The sequence below is a fragment of the Artemia sp. Qi Xiang Cuo genome, chromosome 15 (assembly GCF_049724085.1).
Source record: "Artemia sp. Qi Xiang Cuo chromosome 15, ASM4972408v1, whole genome shotgun sequence".
NCBI classification, from domain to species: Eukaryota; Metazoa; Arthropoda; class Branchiopoda; order Anostraca; family Artemiidae; genus Artemia; species Artemia sp. Qi Xiang Cuo.
The window spans coordinates 22,980,802-23,005,353 of record NC_142808.1 but is presented as its reverse complement, the minus strand read 5'-3'; the positions used below and the strand labels follow the sequence as shown (position 1 = coordinate 23,005,353).

The 24,552-nt window shown below is 34.5% G+C and overlaps 1 protein-coding gene across 1 annotated transcript in view; it reads left to right on the top strand.

Annotated features, from left to right (window-relative positions):
* Window positions 1-24,552, top strand: part of ATP8B (ATPase phospholipid transporting 8B) — a 135,251-nt gene that overhangs the window by 92,820 nt on the left and 17,879 nt on the right. Inside the window, exons 12-16 of the mRNA XM_089101782.1 lie at window positions 1,164-1,446; window positions 9,460-9,869; window positions 13,090-13,313; window positions 17,438-17,663; window positions 22,529-22,764. Coding sequence (XP_088957908.1) covers window positions 1,164-1,446; window positions 9,460-9,869; window positions 13,090-13,313; window positions 17,438-17,663; window positions 22,529-22,764 — 1,379 coding nt within the window. The remainder of the gene's footprint in view (window positions 1-1,163; window positions 1,447-9,459; window positions 9,870-13,089; window positions 13,314-17,437; window positions 17,664-22,528; window positions 22,765-24,552) is intronic.

The window sequence follows — 24,552 nt, the reverse complement described above, 5'->3', positions numbered from 1 at the left end:
GAAAAGCCAAGCTTATAAATCGCGATGCATGTGTCATAAAATGCTCAAATGTTGTTAGATTCGTATGACATGAGCCAACGTGGGGGAGGGTAGTATTTAAGAGAAACGTTTGCCAGTATACCAGCATCAGTCAGGTTGAAAGTGTAACAAGATTTTTTAATTCATATAGATTTAAATCATAGATTTAATTCAAGATTTAATTCATATAGGATTCATATGTTTAGTTACAAAGATTGTCAAATTAGCAAATCGCAATAAATTGGTTAAAAAAGAGACAAAACACATTAACTGCCATAAAGCGTCGCTCCTAAATTTGCAAAATAATAAAGTTGGCAAAGGTAAGCAAATGAAGATGATTCGGCATGGCTGTATTTCTTATTGAATCAGAATTGACCTTGGCAAATATTTAAATTTTTATAATCAAGTTTTATAATCAGAAAACGTGCTTGATGTCATTGTTGCCACATACCAGCTCAACTTTCGGGCATCAATTTTCAAATATTTTTGAAGCTCAATTTTTTCATTGAAACACAAAGCACAAAATAGAATAGATTTTGGAAAGTATATTCTGTTTCCAGATTTTCTATTTTTCAAATAACATTTATTACATAAATTTTGGAATTATTACATTTGCATATTTCTACTAGAAATTTCTTTTAATTAGGTACGTGTATTTTTTAAGACCAGGAGACTATTTGAAGAAAGTCCCCCCTAAAAAATAAATGAATCTGAAGGCTATTTTAAAAGAATCCTAATTATGTACGTATATCATTCCTGAAGGTGCACTTCTTCAAGTTACCATCCCCCCCCCCCCGCCTCCGACGTATATACAGCCCACTCTATATATTGCTATCATGTTTTACAATAACGAACGGCAAACGCTGCTCAAGCAGTGATTCTTTTTTTTTAGATTTTCTATAGGACTTCTTTCAAATAGTCCCCTGGTTTTGACAAATATCTAGCAAAATCTATTTACAAGACAATTTTTGCAAAATAATTTTAAGATTTACCTTGGGAATGCTAGTATGTATTTATTTTTTTTTTTACATTGTCAAATAACATTGAACATTTTTGCATGTTACTACATTTAATTTTTGCCCAGTTGAATAAGTTGTTTATATTTGTTCCTTGTATTTAACTTTCATGAGTGTACTAATTTTTAGGCGCTACAGCTATTGAAGACAAACTTCAAGATGGCGTTCCTCAAACAATCGCCCATCTTGGTGCCGCAGGGATCAAATTGTGGGTGCTTACTGGAGACAAGCAGGACACAGCAATTAATATTGGATATTCATGTCAGCTACTCAGTGATGATATGGCGGATATATTTATAGTTGATGAATTGAATTCGGATGGAGTAGAGCGACAGCTTTCAGAAGCTAGAGACACTATCCGATCAAATTCTTCCTCTAAAGAATCTCAAAGTTTGACTGTGATATCCCTAAGGCACGTTGAATATTTTTATTTTTGGTTATTTATATCACTTTTGTTGCTTGGAGGTTAGTTGGCACTGTTAAAGATTTAACACCAAGACTGATGATGAAGGATAACGATCCTTGAGTGCCATTGCTGGCGCAAAGGGCGTCGAATTGACGCTTCAGTTTTAGGTCTTTTTAAAAGGAAAAATAGCAAGATTGTTGCCCAATCCTGCTGCGGCGGGGATTGAACCTTTGGCCCTGTAATGCCAAGTAAAGCATCAATCGATCCTGCTACAACAGGGTTACCAAGCGGGAAAATTTTTAGTTTTCAAAAACTTATTAAGACAAACTCTTATTAGCAAAAAAAAAACGAATAAAAATTGTGTAGTGTAGCATCTTAATAAGATGGATATGTAAAGTTTATCAAATTTCATCAAGTTTATCTATTAATGCAACGTTTATCAAATCTCGTAGACATTAAGATAGCTACACGAAACTCCTTTTCTACAATTAAATAAAAAAGGCAAGTTTTTTTCAATTGAAAGTAAGAAGCAACGTTAGAGCTCAAAACGAACAGAAATTATTCCGTATATGAAGTGGTTACCTCCCTCCTCAATGCCTTGCTCTTCACACTAAAGTTGGTAGTACTTTTAAAAAAGCGTCCTATTCTAATTAAACGGCCCTTGTGTTTGAGGAGTCACTGTAAAAAAAATGGGACTAACATTCAAACTTTAGCGTAAAGAGCTAGGTATTGAGAAGGCGGGGAACCCCTTCCTATATGGAATAATTTCTGTTCGTTTTGAGTTTTAACATTGCTCCTTACTTTCACTTGAAAAAACTAGTTGTTTTTATTTAATTTCCGATCGTTTTTCATATAATGTTGGTAAATCTGGCTCATCCTCCACTTACAATTCGTTACCACGAACTGTTTAACAAACGAACACGATATTTCGATTTCATTCAATGGCCTATAAAAAAAATCCCGTTTGGCGTAAATAAAAAGTTGGGAACGGCAGCAATACTTTGAAAGCATTATTTTACAAAATATTATTTTCACTCTTAATGTGTAGCTAAAATTGATGTGTAGATACATTCTTAACTTTTCATTTAAAAGAAGCATTACAAGATAATAATTCATTCTAGTTTTCTTTCTCATTATTGGTTAATTGAAATTCGTTATCTTTGGCGTCGACAAATGGATTCTGTATCCACGCATGTTTTCTAAAATCAAGATCATTAAAATCACTAAATCATTAAATCATTAAAATCACTAAATCATTAAATCATTAAAATCATTAAATCATTAAAATCATTAAATCATTAAATCATTAAAATCATTAAATCATTAAAATCATTAAATCATTAAAATCATTAAATCATTAAATCATTAAAATCATTAAATCATTAAAATCATTTTGAATCATTAAAATGATTCGAAAAACGAATTAACGAAACACACAAGTGTTAAACAAATAGATTTGTGTTAGCTTCTATGCTTTCTTCGGCACATAAATTTAACAGTGGAGAAATGTCAAACTTATTTTTTTCCAAATTTGTCTTCTATTGCTCCAACTTTACGAATGCTTTCTCTTTATTTTTTTGAATCAATAGCTGCATTTGTCGTCCACCGGTGGTCATGTAATTAATTTTGTTTTTCGTACTTTCTTGGTTGCTTGTTTTTTCAATTTTTTCTTCTATTTAGTTTGTAGCCATTATTAGTCTTATAAAAATATTATTAGATAATTCTTTTTTCGTAATTTTTCTCATAACCTCGATAAACTTATTCATGCCTGAAAAGCAGTCTGAAATAATGACAGGTAAACGACCTTCATTATGGTATTACAGAATGTGTCGCAATGACAGGTAGTGACAAGCTTTACTTGCACTAGCTTCATTTTAACTTTGATTGTGACTGAAACTCAATCAATTATGGCATGCCTTTCTTTGTGACAGTAGGGCCGTTTTTAGCACTAAGATCATACATCTAAGATCTGTCGTCTTTATGCAAAGATTATCGTTTTTTCAACTCATCTTTGTTATATGATCTTAAAGCTTACTGATGTTAGCAAAAATCGTGAAAGACGCCATCTTTCTGCCAATGATAAGAGAAGTTTGATGATATACTCATCATAGTTCTCAGACCGCTGATCAGAGCAGAATGATGAACGACGTTTGCATAAAAACGACAAAAGTTGTAAGATCTTTGTTCAAAGATTTCACTTTTAAGCGTTTTCTGACAAAAGATGTAAGATCTTAGCACATTGATGAGTGAAAAAACGGCCCTATTATCGTCACTGTAACGTTGGTCATGGCTAAATTGAATCGTTAGTGACATGCCTGTCTTCATGACAGTGTCATAATTTTAATTTCGCTGTAATTGAAGTTCAATCAGTAATCATCATCATCATCATTTTATTTATAACCCATCACAAAAATCTGAGCAGAGCCCAGAAAAAGACAAAATTAAAATTAAGAAAAAGTAAAAATGACAGAGAAAGACAGAAAAAGACAGAGTAAAAATTAAGAAAAACAAAAAAGAAACAACATAAATAAAAACAGACCTTGACAACTACAAACAAGGGATAAACAGAAATGACCAAAGATGCGAAGACTTCTGGCATTTATTAGATAAATCACAAATGCGCTTCTCAATAACCCCAGCTGGGTTGAACAATTGATACTTCCTTTGCAGAAAAGAGTTACTTGTCCAAGTTGAAAGTTTCATTAAATACTTTGCAAATTAGAAATAAAGGCGATGATTCTGCTTTCTCTTACTACAACTAAAAAAAAGACCAAAGAGGAGCATCGGCAAGTAAGTGAGGAACTTTTAGGCTATTATATAACTGAGAACGGTGAACTCTACTCTTATACGACATGTGTGAAGCCAGGGAGGTATACCCAGCCCGGATCTTACTAGCATAATTTTTCATTGCCAGGTTTACAGTTTCTTTCATGTTTGCTCCAATAGGCATGCCCAGGTAAGTGAGGCTGCTAGTAAAAGGAACCTCAGAGCCGATAGACTTATTGAATTTCTATTCCCTTTATAGTTGACAGATAATGATCTTGATTATAACATTATAGCATGTGCAATAATTAAATATAATGAAATACCGTTCTTCCTTCTTCATATTCTTGTCAATCTCACTTTGGCCATTGCTGAAACACAACTGATGACAAAGTTGGCTCTAGTGGTAACAAGACCCAAAAAATTGGCGAGTGGTCTAGATTTAATATACCAGAGCTTATGTCAAGTGGCTTTTGGTAGCGATTAGTTATTGTCCCCGGTGTGTGCTTTACGCTGACGGTGAGACAGAATTTTAAGGCCAAATATGGAGCCCAATGCTGTTCTAAAGTTCAACATTCTGGAAACACTTAATTGACTTTTTGAAGGTTTGACAGACTTAGTAGGTCTCTGGGCTTAAATTGAATACAACACCCTTAGAAGACAAGAATTTTTACAAAACTACAAAAACTTAGCAGGTCTCTGTGCTTGAATTAAAAATAACAGCGTTAGAAGACTAGCGTTTTTACAAAACACTTTTTTTTTGTATCAAAACCGCAATAAGATAAAACACTTTTCATTCGACACTTATTTGAACAATTAACTTTTTATCTGCTTTGGTTATGACATAATTTTTGTTGTTTAACACCTTCTACCCAAGAATCTAATTTGTGCGTCAAAGATTGTGCTGAAAGTGAATAACATTCGTCTGAACAACGCATTAGCTGGCAAAACTACACACGACAAAATTTGCGTCGAAAAACTACGGTACTAATATTTCAACGTAGAAACGGGAATTATGCTATGATTTTCTTGAGGTTCAGCTCTATCCATCTAAAACTTATATTTTAGAAATTTGCTTTTTTTTAGATTGGGAAATTCGAAAAGGAAAATTAAAAGTAATATTAAAATTATGGCATGGCACGGTGAATGGGTGGGTTTGGTACTTGTGAATCAAATGCAGGGATGTACTACGATAGTTGGGCTTGGGGCCTGGGCTCCATCCGATATCCTAAATTTTCTGAAATATCTTTGCGCTTTCTATTCAAATCATCGAGTAATTTTGTCCCATTTTTTATTATTTCCCCCCTCCCCCACTCCCTCAAAAAAAATGTTTTTGTGTATGTATCTGATTCAATGTGTAGATGTTTTGTCCTTCCAATGCAAGTTGCAATTGTAGCCTTGTCGCAAACTCACATTTTTCAGGGGAACGTAAACCCTAAGTTATTTTTCCCTAAGCCTAAATGGAACTTTGTCAATCAATCAGTTAGTTTCTGGGGTAACTCTATCACCATATCTTTGTGCATCGTGCGTTTTGGAATAAAAAAACGCACCTATTTTACCTTAGGACTAGAGCTATAAAAAGTGTTTCAATGGTCAGATTTACTTTGTTATTGCATTTTTTGTCTATAATTATTACAGTACAAATGGATAACCCAGTTATGTAAATGATGTTTCCATGTCACGTCACGTCACGTCATTGCGCGATTGAGTTTTTAATACCCTTTGGTAACAGTCGGTATTGGACAATAATAATGGACCATAAATAGAAGTTATAAAGGAAAAGATTGTACCAAACTTAAATGTGACAAATAAAATTCAAGAACAAGAAAATTTTGGAACCAGGGTACTGCTTTTATTATAGATGAATTTATAATTGCACTTGCACAGTAGGTCCAACCATAGGTGAAAGGGATACGAGGATTTTGTGGGAGAGAGCGGGTCAAAACAGGAAAGAAATAATTTATGGTTTTTCTACCAATCTTTGGGGGTGGACCCTCCTCATTTCAATCTGTAGCCATGGAAGATAATTGTTGTTACGCCATGTAGCCACATTATACCGGTGTCTTATCCTAAATTAAATAAAAAAAAACAAGTTTTTTAAACTGAAAGTAAGGAGCGACATTAAAACTTAAAACGAACAGAAATTATTCCGTATATGAAAGGGGCTGTCCCCTCCTCAACGCCTCGCTCTTTACGCTAAAGTTTGACTCTGTCTCACAACTTTATTTTTTAAAACAATAAAAAACTTTAGCGTAAAGAGCGAGGCGTTGAGGAGGGGACAGCCCCTTTCATATACGGAATAATTTCTGTTCGTTTTAAGTTTTAATGTCGCTCCTTACTTTCAGTTTAAAAAACTTGTTTTTTTTTATTTAATTTCTGATCGTTTTTTAGTTAATGCAGGGGATGTTTCCCCCTCTTTAAAAAATCGAGTAAATTTTCTCAGGCTCGTAGCCTTTGATGAGTAATACTAAACTTAATAAAATTTATATATTTTGAATCAGCATTATAAACACATTCTTTTGATACATTTATTGACATCAAAATTCCGTTTTTAAAAGTTTCGATCACTATTGAGCCGTATCGCTTGTTTTTTTATTGTTTTTTTTATTACGTATATTTTATTACGCATATGATAGGGTTCTACCCTTATTCAATAAGACGCTTGTTACGTTAGAAGCTAAAAAAAAAATTTATTAACTAAAACTCTGAATCACAAAGGCCGTTTAATTAGAATAGATAGCTCTTTTGAAAGCACTAAAAAAACTGTAGGGTAAAGAGCGAGGTATTGACTTGGGGGAGAACCCCCTCACATACGTTATAATTTCTGTTGGTTTTAAGTTCTAATATTCCTTCTTACATTTCAGTTGAAAAAACTTTTTTTTTTTTATTTAATTTCTGCTCGTTTTTTAAATAATGCTTGTAAATCCGGCGCCCCCTTCATAGAAATTTCCCTTACCCCAAATAAAAATCCTCCACGGAAATATTCTCCAGATTAACCCCCTCGTCTAGCCCCCCCCCCCTCCAGAAAAAATACTTCCTGAAAATGGGTGTATAATTACCAATAACCAAAAAATAATTCTGGCAAGTCCTGCGCCCCCTTCATGGCAATTTCCCTTCCCCCATTAAAATTTACTTCATGAACAGATCATCCAACATAACCACCGACCCACCCTTCCCTCCCACTACAAGAAAAAAAACCTCCTGAAAACTTCTGTATACTTCCCAATAACCAATACTAGATGTTAACATTGGGTAAAGTTCATAACTTTTAGCCCTCCCTCTGGGATCTTCGGGGGATTAAGTTATCCTAAAAGACATATTTATCATATTTTCGACCATTCTGAACAAAATGGCTATCCCAAAATTTTGATCAGATGACTTTGGGAAAAAAAAGCGTGGGAGGGGGCCTAGTTGCCCTCCATTTTTTTTTGGTCGCCTAAAAAGGCACTAGAGATTCTAATTTCCATTCCAATGAACCCTCCCACGACATTCTAGGACCCCTGGGTCGATACGATCACCCCTGGGGAAAAAAAACAAAAAAAAAAACAAACAAACAAACAAATAACCACGCATCCGTGATCTTTCTTCTGGCAAAAAATGTAAAATTCCACATTTTTGCTGATATGAGCTCTAAGCCTCTACAGTAGGGTTCTTTGATACAATGAATCTGATGGTGGGATTTTCATAAAGGTTCTATGACATTTAGGGGGTCTTACTCCCTTTTTTCAAAAATCAGACAAATTTTCTCAGGCTCGTAGCTTTTGATGGGTAGCACTAAACTTGATGAAAGTTATATATTTGAAATCAGCATTGAAATCTGATTCTTTTGATATATCTATTGGTATCAAAAACCCGTTTTCTAGAGTTTCGGTTACCATTGAGCCGGGTCGCTCCTTACTTACAGTTCGTTACCACGAACTGTTTGATTGATTAGTTATCCATTTATAAGGGAATCCAGTCTCAACAAAAAAATAATTCTTTGTTTTCCTCTAAGGTGTTCTGCAATAAAGAAAAAAGGAAGAAATTACTGCTGCTATTACTGATAACTAATTGTAGCACTAAGCAGACTGAGTTCAACACGTCTGCATGTGGTCCTTCACTACCTCAGTATGTTTAGACCTTACGACCTCGTCCTATTCCTTTTCATACTATGGCGTCATGCCCTTTGTTTATCCATAAAACATTGGCTAAACAATAGCTGCATTACCAAAAACACGATTTTGGCAACTTCTCATCCTTCCTCCGTGAAATGTAACCTAACCATCTTAAACTTTCTTTCACTTGTAGACTTGAAAGCAAAAAACTTTGAAACAGCCAATTGTTTGCTATTTGGTCATTCAAATGGGTACCTAAAGCTGTTTTAGACTGTTCCTCTTAGAAACATCTGTATATCTTCCTTTGATGCACCCTTTTTTCAGAGTCATGCTTGATTCCTGTCATTACCATAGTTTCTATATCCCGATCTTGTTCCGAAGACGTATCTTCCCCTTCTTGTTAAGTTTTTTCAGCTACAAAAAAACACTATACACATTGCCAATTCTACTTTTTACATCTTCATTACACCCACCGCCCTATTCATAATGCTGCCTAGATACATGAAACCATCTACTCGGTCAATTTTCTTGTTACCTAACGTAACCTCTTCGTCTTCATTTATTGGACCAACTGACAAATTAGTTTAAAGATATACTGCGAAATGTGTAGCTGTTGTCTATATTCTAGTCTACTCAGTAACTTGCTTACTTTCGGTGAGAAGCAGAAGATGGTTGTCCTGCCTGACACTGGAATGACCTATGGTAACTACTCCGATTTGTCGGCTGAAGCTTCACCAGTGATCTTCAGCCAGCCCCCCCCCCATGGCTCCAGACCTCCCTCGTATTTTGCCACATTTTCCTCTTTTATCGACTGGTTTTCATTCCCATGGAGGGACTGGTTTGGAAACAAAAACGTCTCGCCATATTGTATCTGAGAAACAACAGGTGTGGCCAATGAGCTTCGGGCAACGCTTTGATAATGAGTGATATTTCTTTTGATAGGCCACAACGACTCCTTACTTTTCTATTTGAAATTATGTTAATCAGTTCTACTTAGTTTACTCAATAACACATATAAATGCCACTTTAAAATATATGCCCTGAGCATGGAGAATGCGTACTAGCCTGTATCTGCACCTTGGGAGCTGTTGACGACACGCTCTTGAAGCTTTGTATAGTAATTTATTTAATCAATGTTTAAAATGATTTATTTTCATTTCAGGCCAGAATCGGGCATGGAGCCATCAACACCTTTGCGTAATGGCGCAAATCGTAACGAACACCGAAAGCACAGTAACGGGATTAAACTTAGTGAGTTAACCCCCTCATCTCGGAGGAGTGACACAGAATCACGTAACTCCACTCCCATACCCCGAAAATGGGACACTGATGAAAATGGTGAAACAAATAATGGTGGCTATGCCTTAATAATAAACGGACCATCGTTATTGCATGCCCTGACCCCAAGGTTAGAGAGGTTGTTCTTGGAGGTTGGAACAAAGTGTAGATCCGTGATTTGTTGTAGAGTGACTCCATTGCAAAAAGCCTTAGTAGTGGGTTTGGTGAAAAAATATTTAAAAACTGTAACTCTGTCTATTGGAGATGGTGCTAATGACGTGTCTATGATCAAAAGTAAGTGATGACATCTAAGCATATTTTATTTTAATTTTTTTCTCTGTTTTTATCTTTAAACAATATTGCCGTCTCCCAGAAAACCCTTTATCAAAGGACTCCATTCAATAAAGGCTTTCGATAATAATAAAGGTTTATTAGGTTTATTGGGATTTTCGTAATTGTCTTTAATTTGGTCAATTCGTTGCTACAACCTTGTTTAATCTGGTAAAAACCTGATGATAAACTCATAATCTTGATAGTTAAATAAGCCACTGTCAATGGATAGTTACTCCAACTGACATCAGCTGTTATAATTGATTACGCAAGTCTCTTTGTCAATAAATGCTACAGCATACAGCATAGTGGATACGACTGTGCCGCTCGACTGGGGGTGTTCAGGTTCGATCCCTGCTGTCGCAAGGAAGTATCGCTATATTTAATTATACTATAATTTTTTTTTATTTTTGCAACGAATTTTCGAAACTTAGAAAGAACAATTTAAAACAATAACCATAAGATATTGTTAGGAACGTACTTGCAAAAGAATTGAGTGATTTCTTGTTTGAAAATTTAAAAATTGCTGCCAAACATTTTTTTTCCCATAAGATAAGATATAGCCGAAAACTTCATAAGTAGCCGAAACTGAAAGAAACGGAGTCTTGATAAGTAAGAACATATTAAATGAATCGAATTTTTATGCTTATTTAAAATATATAAAATTCATCAAGTTTAATGTAACCCATCAAAAGCTGTACGCCTGAGGAAATTTCCCTTATTTTCAAAAAGGCAGATATTCCACCTAAAAAACAATGGATCTGAATGAAAATCATATAATCAGCTTCAGCGTATCCAAGAACCCTATTGTAGAAGTTTCAAGCTCTCATCTGCAAAAATGTGGAATTTTGTAATTTTTTGCCAAAAGAAAGATCACGGATGCGTACTCATTTATTTCTGTTATTCTTTTTGTTCGTTTGTTTTCCCCAGGGGTGATTGCACCGAAACAATAGTACTAGAACGTCGGGGAAGGGGTCATTTGAACGGGAATTAAAAGTTATAGGGCCCTAAAGATTAAAGATTTAGTGCCCTAAAGATAAAGATAAGCGACCAGAAAGATTTTACACTGGGGGAATTTGCCATAATTCCTATACGAATTTCTTTTCATTTGTCTTACTTTATCTTTGCTTACTCAATTTTACATGTGAAGATGTTAAGGGGAATTTTCCAGGGGGAAAGTTTTTAGTTTTCATTCGCGTATTTTTGTCGATAGGAATTTAAATTTAATTCGTTTACCCAGTGTTAAGTAGACTATGCTTTTGAAAAGCCATATGGAGTAATGTCAAATAAACTGGCGAAGAGAGGACGATTACAGTTGAACCAAAGAAAAACCTAAGGCAATCGCCTCATTTTCGTCTGAAGAACTTCATTCAGGCGTTCTTTTAGAATTCATTCATTCAACATCCTTTGGAAACGTCCGCTTGGAAACCTACTCCAAGAAAAATGGACTTTTTGAAAAAATCGTCAAGAAAAACTTATCGCCGAAAATCCCGGTGCCTTATATAGTCCAATCAATCCTGGGGTGAATTTTATGTAAATTGAAAATGAAATTGAAGTTCAGTGTGATATATTGTATTTTCAGTAAATCTCGACGTTTGTGTTAGTTTCATACCTATGATTCTTTTTATGTTACGGCTGCGCTATCTTATCTCAGGCATCTTGTTACACTGCCCACGAGATAACTTTTAGGATTATCTATTAAGTCCTATTCACACGCTGCCGTCACTGTCTAGGCATAATGATCTTCAATTAATCATAATCTGCTTTCTCTCTTATGGGTTGTCTTGATTTCTAAGTGATGATGATTTGTCATTGGTGCCTGGAACAGCGCTGCCATATAAGGGCAGTGTGGGTAAATCCATTTTTTTTTAAATTGGTTCGCCCATTTTTTAAACTCGTCGAGTTTTAAAGCGCAACTATAGAGTCGCTATTGTGTGACTCCGTCACCCGGTGGACTGTCGACAAAGTGTGATTTCTAAACCACCAAGAATAGTGAAAATATATATATATATATATATATATATATATATATATATATATATATATATATATATATATATATATATATATATATTATCTTAAAATTGGTAAAAATTAGGATTTCATTTTTAATTAAAAAAAAACTCCAGATTCAGTTCGGATCAAAAAGAAAAAAAAAAAAAAAAAAAAAAAAAAAAAACTGGTGAAAATTCAGCTAAAAAATATGGTATCAAACAACCTGTCAAAGTTTGAATTATTACAGACAAAAAACGTTGCCAAATGTAAATAGTTAGCTTTCTTTCTTTATTTTCACGGTTCGACATGGCAACACTAACGAAAATGTGGTATTGCCCTAAAACCTTTACAGTTTCAAAACAACCTAAAGAAGAATTTTAAAAATTACGGTTTTCAGGGATGAATAGATCTAAGGAGGACCCGAGGGGGGGGGTGAAAATGTTTTTGTTTTGATGTTCTTGGTACTTTAAGGGATTTCTTACTTTGAGACTTGATAAACTGACAGTAATATTGTAATATTAGTTGAGGTAACCCTTTATAGCTGAGGAGGTGGTAACCTCTTTCCCCTCATATTTAAGGGAATTTGCGATTTCGGGAAGGTCAATGAAGCGACGGAGCGCTCCCTTTGTTGACAAATTTTATATTTTCGTTTTTTTAATTTCGTTGTTTAATTTTTAAATATTTGTTGTTTTCTCTGTAATCAACGATAGATTAATCGTTGATTTTCATATTCGATTCCTTGAGGGTAGGGGGAGGGGGGATATATCCCAGAGATGAATAAACTTATCCAATGAATTGAATAATTTTCATAGGTGATGATGTGAGTAACAAAAAAAGGGCATCTTCTTCTCTTCCAGTGAAGGTCCAGGTCTCTTCCAGTGAATGAGGTCCTATGGATTAATGTGAATAGGGAGTAAGGCATATAATGTAAACTGTATTTTGGTTTATAAGATAATGTTTATAAGGTTTATAAGATAATGTTTTGGTGTAAGGCATAAAATAAGAACTGTATTTTGGTTTATAAGATAATGTGATTATAAGATAATTTTTATCAGGTTTATAAGATAATGTTTTGGTGTAAGGCATATAATGTGAAATATTTTGAATTTTACTTTTTTTATTTCGTAAGCTTTGTTTTTTCTTTTTGTAAAAATATTTTTATGTTTAATTTTTAAAATCTTCTTTTCAGCTGCACACATAGGAGTTGGGATTAGTGGGCAAGAAGGATTGCAGGCCGTATTAGCATCAGATTATTCAATAGCCCAGTTTAAATATTTGGAGCGTCTTCTATTAGTGCACGGACGATGGTCATATTTTAGAATGGCTAAATTTTTACGATATTTTTTCTACAAGAATTTTGCATTTACTTTGTGTCATTTCTGGTTCGCTTTTTTCTGTGGTTTTAGTGCTCAGGTAAGTGCTTCTTATTTTTTTCTAATTCTTTGATGAAAACAAATACTCCAAGAACGCAATCTTTCAAATACAAAAAAAGATTTTGACAATATTTTAGAATTTTTGATAATCATTGGAAATAATTTTGATTATTATAAGTTACAATTTTTACGATATTTTTTCTATAATTATTTTGCATTTGCATTTCTGGTTCGCTTTTCTCTTTGGTTTTAGTGCTTCTAAGGACTTCTTTTTGCTTGTTTCCTTTTTCTTCAGTAAAAACGAATGCAATAGAACAGTAATTGAAAAGGAAATACAAAAAATACGTAGCTTCTTGCAATTGCTATTTGAAGAGATTGATGTCGGCTCCCGGGAACTGAGCTAAAATGAACTGTCGTCATCGGTATTGTTATGAGTGACAAACAAATACGTTTTTTCCAAAAATTTTGTTCCGTCACTTGCGATCATCTCAAAAATGGATCGAAACTATCTATCAAAAAGTATTTAAGCCTCTTTCGCTAATGTTTACGTTAGTCATGTAGTTGTGTCATGGAATATGTTTAGCTAGGGGGACATATTCGAGGAAGGAATGCTGTGATAACTGCCAATTTATATGGCAAGGAGGGCGGGGACTTATCATTGGTCTCCCAGCCACTAACTAGTTGGTCTTTTTTTGGAGGGTGGGTTGTGGAGGCAATTTGTCTTTGAGGCATGAACCCAGAGTGTGTGGGTCCACTTCAACTTAAATGTTTGATTAGTCATGGAGTCCTCTGATATGTATTTAGTATAAATTCTATATTTAATATAACATAACACAATTGATGTTATTTTTCAAAAGAATTATTTCACGGTTTAACATTTTAACGATTTCCTTATTTTTAATCTTTTTTTTTGTAAAACTGTGCAAATTTTGATACGTAAATAAGGTCGGCCATCCATCTAGAGCCAAAGGAAAAGCAGGTCGTTCCCGTGTGCACTGGGAAGAGGTCGAAAGGAAGAATTTGCGGGAAATCGGAACTTCAGGGGAGGGAGTGAAGAGAGAAGATTTGAATAGATTAGAGTGGAGGAATAGTGTTCCCCCTTGTTTTGGCCTCAGCCAGCTTTGGGCCGCAGTGAGTTGTTATTAGTAGTAATAGTTAAGTACTACTAGTTTCGTACTAGTACTAATAGTAGTACTAGTAACGTTCGAAGTAACTCGGGTAAGAAAAATGGGTACTTACGCATTATACGGTAGCCTACTCAAGGCTACTGCTATATACTGTAATAAGGAAACACTAAAGGAAACTAGACAAACGGGTATTTGCAATAGAAAAATGGATCGTAAAGCGTCGTTTCTCATCGAGTTCACAATATTTAAACTATTGTTTTTTGGAGTTTAGGGGAGAAAAAGGTACCTAGGTTAGGTTAGTTTAGGTTACGTATTTAATAGGCTATATGCTATGCTTTAGCCTATTATTTTGGAACAATTTGGCTTGTCTGATATTTGATTTGATAGTCTTAATTCTTCAGGAAAGTTAGGATTTAGATAAAAAAAAAAATAATTAAAAAAGATCAGATTCTAAGATAAAAATGCAAGTAATATCTGTCTCTCGGAAAATAGAAGCAAAGCTTGGTTATACTGCTCTCTCTCTCTCTCCTTGGAGAAATAACCAAAATCCTGAATTTGTATGATTTATGATCAATTAGTACTAGTAGTACTAATTAGTACTAGTAGTACTAATTAGTACTCATAGTACTAATTAGTACTCATAGTACTAATTAGTACTAGTTTCGAAATTCACCGGGTTGAGTATCACAGGATAAACTAAGTGGGTTTCTGACTGTTCTACTTCTTCTATTATTTCTTTTTTGCCAAGGATTGCGTCAGTCCAGTATTGCTCCCCCCAAGTGGCACATATCTTCTCCCAATCATATTCATCTTCGTCAAAAGTCACTGTTATATTTTCAACAAGCTGATCAAGGAGGCCTATATCATCCCACGCCACTTTTCTCAACAACGACCCACCATCTTGAGTAACTGTTATAACTCTTCCAACTACTAGTTAATTGAATATGGTAAAAAAATATTTTTTTTTACTATTTAATCACTCTGGACTCTCATTTTTAAAATTTGGCCTACATTAAAAAAAAAAGTAGCACTGGGTTTATTTAAAAAAAGATAAAGTATACATCATCAATTCCCTGAAGCAAGCTTGTGGGGAAGAAAACCCTCCTAATAAATCAATAAACCAAAAAAAAAAAAACAAAAAAAAAAAAAAAAAAAAAAAACCTAATTAGAGCTCAACTTACCGGACCCGAAAACCAACGAACCTCCAAACAATACCCAACAAAATAATATATCTATAATCATATTCATCTGCAACTAAACATTGGGTCAATTATTGTTCACAGCTCTACAACCTTGCGCACCTTAGGAAATCCTTGATTATTCATTAAGTTTTATATTTAACAGACATAAACATAGTTGTCATAGCATAACAGCGATGTCACTCCTTCTGGGTGAAGGATTCGAGTTCAAACTACATGCTTGGGCGAAATTGCTTTTCGATAAGTTACTTTTTAGATTTTTCTAAAAGCTCTAGGAAGAGTAATTGTATTTTAGTTGTTCTCTTCCAGCAAGTCAAATCATTTTATAACATATAGCCATACAATCTTTCTTGTCAAATCTTGAAAATCACTTTATAATTTGCTATTGAATCCCCATTACTCGTAGATGAGTGGGAGTGATAGGGGGTAACTTCAGCAGTTTGTTTGTGGGGATTCAGCCGGTTAACACCCGGGGGTCCTGGAGGCGTGGGACCCTTTCCGGGAGAGGGGGGGGTCCAGAAAATTTTTGAAAAATGAAAACCTAAACGTGTTTTAAACTGTCTGAAAACTTATTTTGGGAAAATATTATATAGTGCGAAATAGATGGCGAAACAACAACAAGCCATATATGCTTCTAAACGTGCAGTAGCAGGTGCACCAATTCATTAAAAGGTTGGTAGGGGGGGGGGGTATTTCTGTAAATAGTTTATATTCAATGTTAGTTAACTATTTTTTTTACATTAAGTAATTTGCGTGATAAGATGTTATAATGACGGATGTTTAAGTGAAGGAATTGCTAAAGGCCGTTTGCCTTTATATAGGATTTGCTGCCCTTACCTGCTACCAAAGTAAATGTATACACCGTACAAAAGTCTAAAATTCCTAATACCGATATTTCAAACCCTCTCCCCCTAGAGTTTACTGCGCTACATTTGAGCCATTCAAATGCCAAATTCATATAGGGCAGAAAGGATTATTTAAACAGATATTGTCATTAAAGTAATTTAATTATAATTAGCGATTATACAGCTAGAAGATTCAATTTAATGTATCAATCATTACGTGGGGGATACTTTCGTTATTTTTTTTATATTTGAATATGATTCTGAGTATGAAGGATATGATTAAGCACTTTTAAGCATTAAATTCGTCAAATTGAAATCTAAAAGAGTATTCAATATTTCAGTTGCACAGTTTTATTTCTTTTTTCTTTTTTTTTCTAGATGCTATTCCCTGTTTTTGAGTAGATCCGCCTGAATATAATCAAATCAAGAGTAGTAAGTTGGCATAGAAAAAAGAATATTCTAGTGGGCATGAATTAGCATATTTAAGTATTAACCTCATCAGACTGGAATCTAAGAAAAATTGAATATGCTCATTTTAATCTCCCAATTTTTCCTTTGTCTTTTTTTGCGTTTTGGGGGATCCAGTTTCCTGTTTTGGGGGAATATTCATATTGATATAATTAAATCAAACGCGGTAATAGTGAAACGCGAAAAAAGCTTTTATAAAAAAAGTAATGATCTTCGCTAGAATGAATCAGTGATGGCTTTGATGGAATGCTACATAGATCTATGTGTTATGTCGAAAAAACAGACTGTTTGACAATTAGCTTTAACGTGACAATTTTGTTAATTTCTTTGTTAAGAATTCTGAATATTGAATCCATATTTTTTAAACTTTAGTTAAATTAACTATTTTTTATCAATTAATGAACTTTTAATTAGTTGAATTTTAACTGATTGTTTTTTAGTTGGTTTAACTAAACAATATTAATTGATTAAATTTTATTTAATAATTCAACCCTCGCGAATTAATTAAATATTATCTTATTCCAGACTGTATTTGATCCAATGTTCATAGCTGTGTATAACCTATTTTATACATCATTACCAGTTCTGTCCCTGGGCTTTTTTGACCAGGATGTGAACGCTGCCAATAGCCTAAAGTATCCTCAGCTCTATCAGCCGGGATTGGACAATTTCCTTTTTAACAAGCTAGAATTCCTGAAGAGTGCCTGCCATGGCCTTGGTACATCAGGAGTTTTATTCTTTATCACATATGGTGAGTTTTTTTTTTTTTTTTTTTTTTTTTTTTTTTTTTTTTTTTTAATTTGACATGTATTTCGAGGGATGTTTTTATTTTAGGAAAATCAAGGAGGCACACTTGTGCCTCTATAAAGAGGCGACCCACCACAATGTTAAGCGATTTCCTGTCCTAGCGGTCGCAGACAGCGGTGATCGCATTTTGTAGCCCAAGCTCAAACTAAGAAACATGCAAAATTTCATCCTCCTCCGACTTTATCTTCATGGGTAAAAGTGGGCCAGAAGTTTCAACCCTCCGACCACAGCCCCCCTTTAACGTTGTCCGATTGGGTTGAAATTTAGAGGTTAAGCTTTTCTAGGGACCTGGAGCTTATCCTCGAAATTTCAGCTCAATCCGATTACCCCTTCACTGTTTTCCTAAAACCAAATATAGCCAGTTGAAGTTCAAAATTTTTTTTTTTTTGTTATCCACTCCTACATCCCACAGTTGGCAAATGATCTAGGTGAATGAGGACTCATTCGAAGCAGAATTGGACCTGTTAGGGCCGTTTGATATTTTCAGACCTAAAAAATTATCCCCCGAATTTACATTTACGAAAAACCTCGTTTTCCTATAAGAGCCCATGTTAATTTTTCCCACCACAGCCCCCCTTTCACGTTGTCTTATCGGGATGAAATTTAGAAGATGAGCTTTCCTGGGGCATGGGAACTTATCCTCAAAATTTCAGCTCAATCTGATTACTCTTTCCCTGTTTTCCAAATACCAAATATCAAGTTTTGTGGGGATTTGCTTGCGTCCAAAATAGATTCCACATACTAAGAAAACAATTACAATTGTGTCTCTTTAGTACAGCGGTCGATACTCCTGACTGTCAGGCGGAAGAACCGGGTTCGATTCCCCGTCAGAGGAAATTTTTTATATACTGAATTTAAAATTTAAAAAAGAAACTCAGTTTCTTTTTTAAATTATTTGAAAAAAATTACGTTTTCTAAAGAGTTAAAGAGGCTGAGTTACAAGGTCGACCCTTAAAACACCCTGTCGAGAAAGAAAAGAATAATACACAATCATCTAACAGTTAGTCAAGCAATAATAAGTAATAAACTGTACAAAAACGTGCAGAAATTATTTGAAAAATACTACGTTTTCTAAAGAGTTAAAGAGGCTGAGTCACAAGTTCGAACCTTAAAACGTACAGGGATTAGAAGTTACAGTTGAGGGGCTGCCGCCCCCAAACCTCCGCTTTCGCAGCCTTTATATTAAAAAAAAATTTTTTAACTGAAAGTAAGGAGCGACATTAAAACTTAAAACGAACAGAAATTATTCCATATATGAAACGGGCTGTGCCCTCCTCAACGCCTCGCTCTTTACGCTAAAGTTTGACTTTCTCACAACTCTTTTTTTTAAACAATAAAAACTTTAGCATAAAGAGCGAGGCGTTGACGAGGGCACAGCCCCTTTCATATACGGAATGATTTCTGTTCGTTTTAAGTTTTAATGTCGCTCCATCCTTTCAGTTAAAAATTTTTTTTTATTTAAAGGCTGCGAAAGCGGGGGTTTGGGGGCGGCAGCCCCCAACTGTACTTTCTAATCCCTGTACGTTTTAAGGTTCGAACTTGTGACTCAGCCTCTTTAACTCTTTAGAAAACGTAGTTTTTTTCAAATAATAGTTTCCAAGAGACGTTTCTTAAAATAATCATGTTGACAATTTTGGTTTTAATTTTGCTATTCTATGTCTATATTTTAGATACTTTTTAGCCAAAAATTTTCTTTCGATTCTATTTCATTCAAAAATATAGAAATTGATGCCAAAATAAGACTTACAAAATATTGGTAATTTCTGAAGCAATATGTCTAGTTTGTGGAAGCAATATTTTGAGTTAGAAAATCGATAAATCAGTCCCAATCAATTTCTTATACATTTCAATGTATAAAAATGTATAAGCTTATTCTTTGTTATATATGGTTTGCTTCCACCTATTTTTCTTTCTAGGACAGAATGCCCCAACTCATCGCAGAAGTATTTTATGACTCAGGTTTATATTAAGATTTTTTTTTTAATTTGATGTATTTCGAAGGGTGTTTTTATTTTAAGAAAGTAGCTTCGAAGAGACATTTCTTAAAATGATTATATGGGTGACGTAGAATTTATTTCTGCTATTCTTTGTCTATATTGTTTTGTCAATGCCTTTCCTTTGATCATATTTCGTTCAAAAGCATAGAAAATCGATGCCAAAATAAGGCTTGTAGAATATTGGTAATTTTAAGCTATCTGTTCAGTTAGTGGAAGCAATAAAAGCCAAAAATCACTCACCAATTGATTTCCTATACATTGAAAGGATTATGAACATTTAAAAAGGTGTATAAGGTATAAAAACGTAAAAATTTATTCTTTATCGCAAATGGTGAATTTTCAAATGTTTCTCTTTCAAACTCAGAATGCCCCAATTTATTTCAGAGCTATTTTACTACTCAGATTGGGAATACGAATAAAAGCATAGACAATTGGTACCAAAATGGGGCTTGTAAAATATTTTGCAAATAAAAGAGTTTGCAAATCTATAAATCATTTGCATAGGTATACAAATATATACGTTTATTCTTTATCATATATGGTGATTTTTCACATATTTCTCTTTCAAAAGCACAATACCCGTCTTCCCAGGGTCATTTCATGACTTAGATGCATAATGCGATTTTTTTTAATCGATACCAGATCTGTTTCAAAAATTTACAAAAAAAGGTATTAATTAATTTTACAAAGGTGGGGTTTTTGTCAAATTTGCTTGTGTGGAGCTCGAAGGCTCCACAAAAATTATACGAAAAGGGAATAAGTTTCTTTCATAATTTCAAAATCTTACTTAAGTTCCTCAACTTTTTTTTAATCCTGAGAGCTAAATACGATTGGAGAAGAGGAACTGAAGCAATCGATACAGCTTTGTGTGAGTGGGCTGTAAATCTGAAACTTTCAACATTTTTGAACCACTGCAACTGAAATGAAATGATAGTTCTAATCCACTTTGATCTTCTCAAAGCATATACATCCTAACGCAGGGTATACTCAATACCTTGGTCTTATATAGGGCTAAAAACACTCTAGCCCCCATCCTGTAGACACCCTAGAATATACACGTATCCTAATGCACCATTTTGCCAAAAGAATCTTTTTATGTTAGTGCCTACGATAGTCTCGATAATAAGGTTCAGACAGGTAAGGTAAATCTTTATATTAAGATCCTAAATCTTTATTAATTTATATTATTTCAAATAGTTACAACAACATTTTAACTCTTGCCAACGGAGAGCAGAGCTAGGTGTGTTCGCTTAAGGTTCATGTTTCCTGTGGAATTTTTTGTGTCTTATTTTTCTACCCTCTCACAGTTTTAATATTGCAACGCAAGACGACAACCTTGCTGCCATTTCATAGCTGAGATCGAATTCCATCCATCTACCGAACAACATTTCTTAAAAGTTTAGTGTGCATAGTTTTTTAGATGGAAAATACGTTGAATATTTTTTGAAAATTCTGGTAAAAAAGACGATTTTTTTTTGCTTATTTAGATCGGCCTCCAATAAAAATGTCAAAGTAATATCATAGTCCTGGCTCGGTGAATGGACAGATCTGAGACTAATGAATCTAATGATGCGAATGTCTTGTTTTTTTGGTGCAAGTTACAGCTGCAGTCTTATTACGAAATCGCTTGTTTCAGGGGAACGTATACCTTAAGAGCCTGCCAAGATTTTGTTGCCCATCAAGTCTTGATCAAAGAAATAGTTATTTTATTTAAGGACCGTCAGTTCACAAAATTTTCTGGAAGGAGAGAAAAATATAATTTTCGAAGTCTAGGGGGAGGGGATGGTGGTAGTAATTTTGTGGTCTTGTCTATTCTTTTTCAATATTCTTTTTCTGAGACTAATGAATCCAATGATACGGGTGACTTTTCTTCTTGGTGGAAGTTACAGCTGCAGTCTTATCGCGAAACTGCTTGTTTGAGAGTGAGCATATGCCTTAATACATAGGTGACTGGAGGGAAACACTAAGTAACAAAAATGTCTTCAGACAAAGACAAAATGAATCGAGTAACAAGCAGCAAAAGGCTATCAAACCCAAATTAAAACTAAATTTATCATTTGTAATTCCTCACATTCTTACAAGCAATAATCTCGAAAACATATTTTTTTATTGATGAACCATTCTTTGGAAATATTTCAGCCTGGTAATAAGACATGTTTGTCACTAAGATAGAAAGATACAATATGATAAAAATATATTAATATTAATAAGTATGTAAGATATTAATATAATAAAACAGTATTAAGACGAAAACAGATTAGCAAACTAATATTTACTAAGATGCAAAAGCTTCTATCCATGGAAGCTGGCATTTTTTTTTTCATATTGAACTGGCACTATTAAAGTGGTAAAAATTACCCATTACAAGAAAACATTTTTCAAAGAAAAATAAAACACGTTTTGTGGACATGCAAGCCTGAAGCCATCTGTTTTGCACTGTCAAAGTACTGGCACTCTTACGCTACACTTTGACCTAATTCGAGTATAAACTAATGTTTCGCATATTGTTGTATAGTTGAGCACAAGCCATTATCGCTGAGGTCAACAGATCTTTTGTGGGAGGTACGCCAAGTCTCTAAAAGTACATTTAAGGTACTTACAGCATTTTTATATATAGGCCCAAATGTTCAAACTTATGGCTTCATGAAAATTGTCGCTAAAATTACCGCTATTACACTTTAGTACTTTTATTATCAAGCTTGTATAAGAGTCCACCTTATTATGCAACTCATATGTCGTATATATAACGAATAACAGTATTTTAGTATCATATTTTTGACAAGTATTATTAACTGAAATTCTCATATTTAAGGTGCGTACTTCAACGGTGTTTCACCAGAGGGTCAAATGGTAGCTGATCACATGCTAATCGGTAGTGTTGTGGCATCAATACTGGTATGTGTAGTGACAGCACAAATGGCACTCGATACAGCCTATTATACCGTTTGGAACCATATTACTATCTGGGGCTCCTTGGGATTCTACTTTATACTTCAGTTCTTCTACAATTACGTCATCGGCGGAAGTTACGTTGGATCATTGAAAAAGGTAACATTGTCTGCATTGTCTTTTTTCAGGCCTTTTTGGTAAACGTCTTGATGCGTTTTCCTCTTTTTTGTTGTCGTAATAACTATTAGGCTGTGTATCAGGCACTAGAGGGGATGGTACCTGTTAACTATGGTCTATTTTTTCGAAAGAGGATACATATATACAATGGGAGGTTGGACACAGGTATTATCATGTGGAAGAGTTAGTTGTTCTGGCACGTGTAATCGCTGCTAAAGTAACTGAAATAATTCATGTAAACTCCTTACCGCTTCCACTTTGTTTTCTTCTTCGATTTGCTGGCATTTTTTTTATCTATTTCAACTTATACATTGTGTATAGTAATTTAATTGTTTTGTTTTCTATGATAACGCTTTTCAAAAAAAGGAAAAAAAAACGATTTGGTCTTTCATAAATCCATCTAGGTGTAATTTGAATTGAGTAAGTTTTCAGTCAAAAAGAGTAGAGGAGACTACTACTTTATACCCAAAAATAGTTCGTTTATCCTTTTGTTTTTGACCATTTCTGTTCTAAACTCGAAATTGATTACTGTATCTTTTTTGTAGTTTTCCCTGCTTCTCCCTGCAAAAGTATTTAGAGTGAGGGTTTTGGAACGAGTAATAGTGGTTTTTCATTGGCTAAGTTTGCACGTCACATTGACTTGCACAAGGTCTGTCCGAATGTAAACTTGTTTCTGATTGGTGGCTTAATTTTAGATTACTACAGAACGACAGTGTGACATCACTGTTACTCTTTTGATTTCAACACTGGAAAGGGGCATTTTCAGAATGCTTTTAAATGGAAGAGGGGGCAGGGTATGCTCGTGAAATGGATTTAGCTGGCACTAGAAAAGAGGAATTTTTGGCTATTTTTGTAGTTTTACTGCACACTTAGAATCTTGGTTCACTTTTTATAGACAACAATAATGAGGCTACAGTAACCTGAATTTTTGAAGACTTTGACTAGGAAACAAAACTCTCCGTCTTTCTCTCGTGCTTGGCACTATATGCCTGGTCTCTTGTAGAGGGGTTTCACTGGACCGTCTGGAATCACGTTACCATCTGATGCTCCTTAGTCTTCTGTCTTATACTTCAGACCTTTAACAGTGTCGTAGGCGTGTAGGTTTAACAACTCAAGTCCGCTTCATGGACATTTTTTTTAAATTTTAGTGGCAAAAGCCTTTGACATGAACTTGACTGCTGCGTGCCATTACTATCGTGTTAACGTCAGTGACATGTGCAGGACATATATGTTATTCATGTCTGATGAGTAACAAATATTGTTAATAACAAATCGTAAGTTCAACAAAACTTTAAAAATATGAATTATACAAAATACATGGTGAGCATTGTGATAATAATGTGCCTCCTTTCTGATTTTTGGTGCAAGGGTGTCATTATCCCTTATGGAAGAGGAAAGCCTCTAGAAGTGACTGCTCAAATTACCGTGGAATAACTCTGCTGTCAGTCCCCGGAAAACTTTTCTCAATGGTCCTGCTGGATCTATGTCAGATTATTATTCATATCATTCGGCGACCAGATCAGGCTGCTTATATATCGGGCGGTTCAACCATCGGACACATTTTCAAGATTCGACAGATAGCAGAAAAGGCTACGGAGTTGCGATGTAAAGCTTTTCTTGCCTTTGTCGACTCCCTTGCTGCGTTTGACTCAGTGAACCGAGAAGCTCTTTGGCGAATTCTAGAATCGACTGGCCTCCTTGAAAAATACTGCAAACTCTTCAAAGCTTTTCACCATGGTACAGAGAGCTGTGTTCAAGTCAACGGCTGGA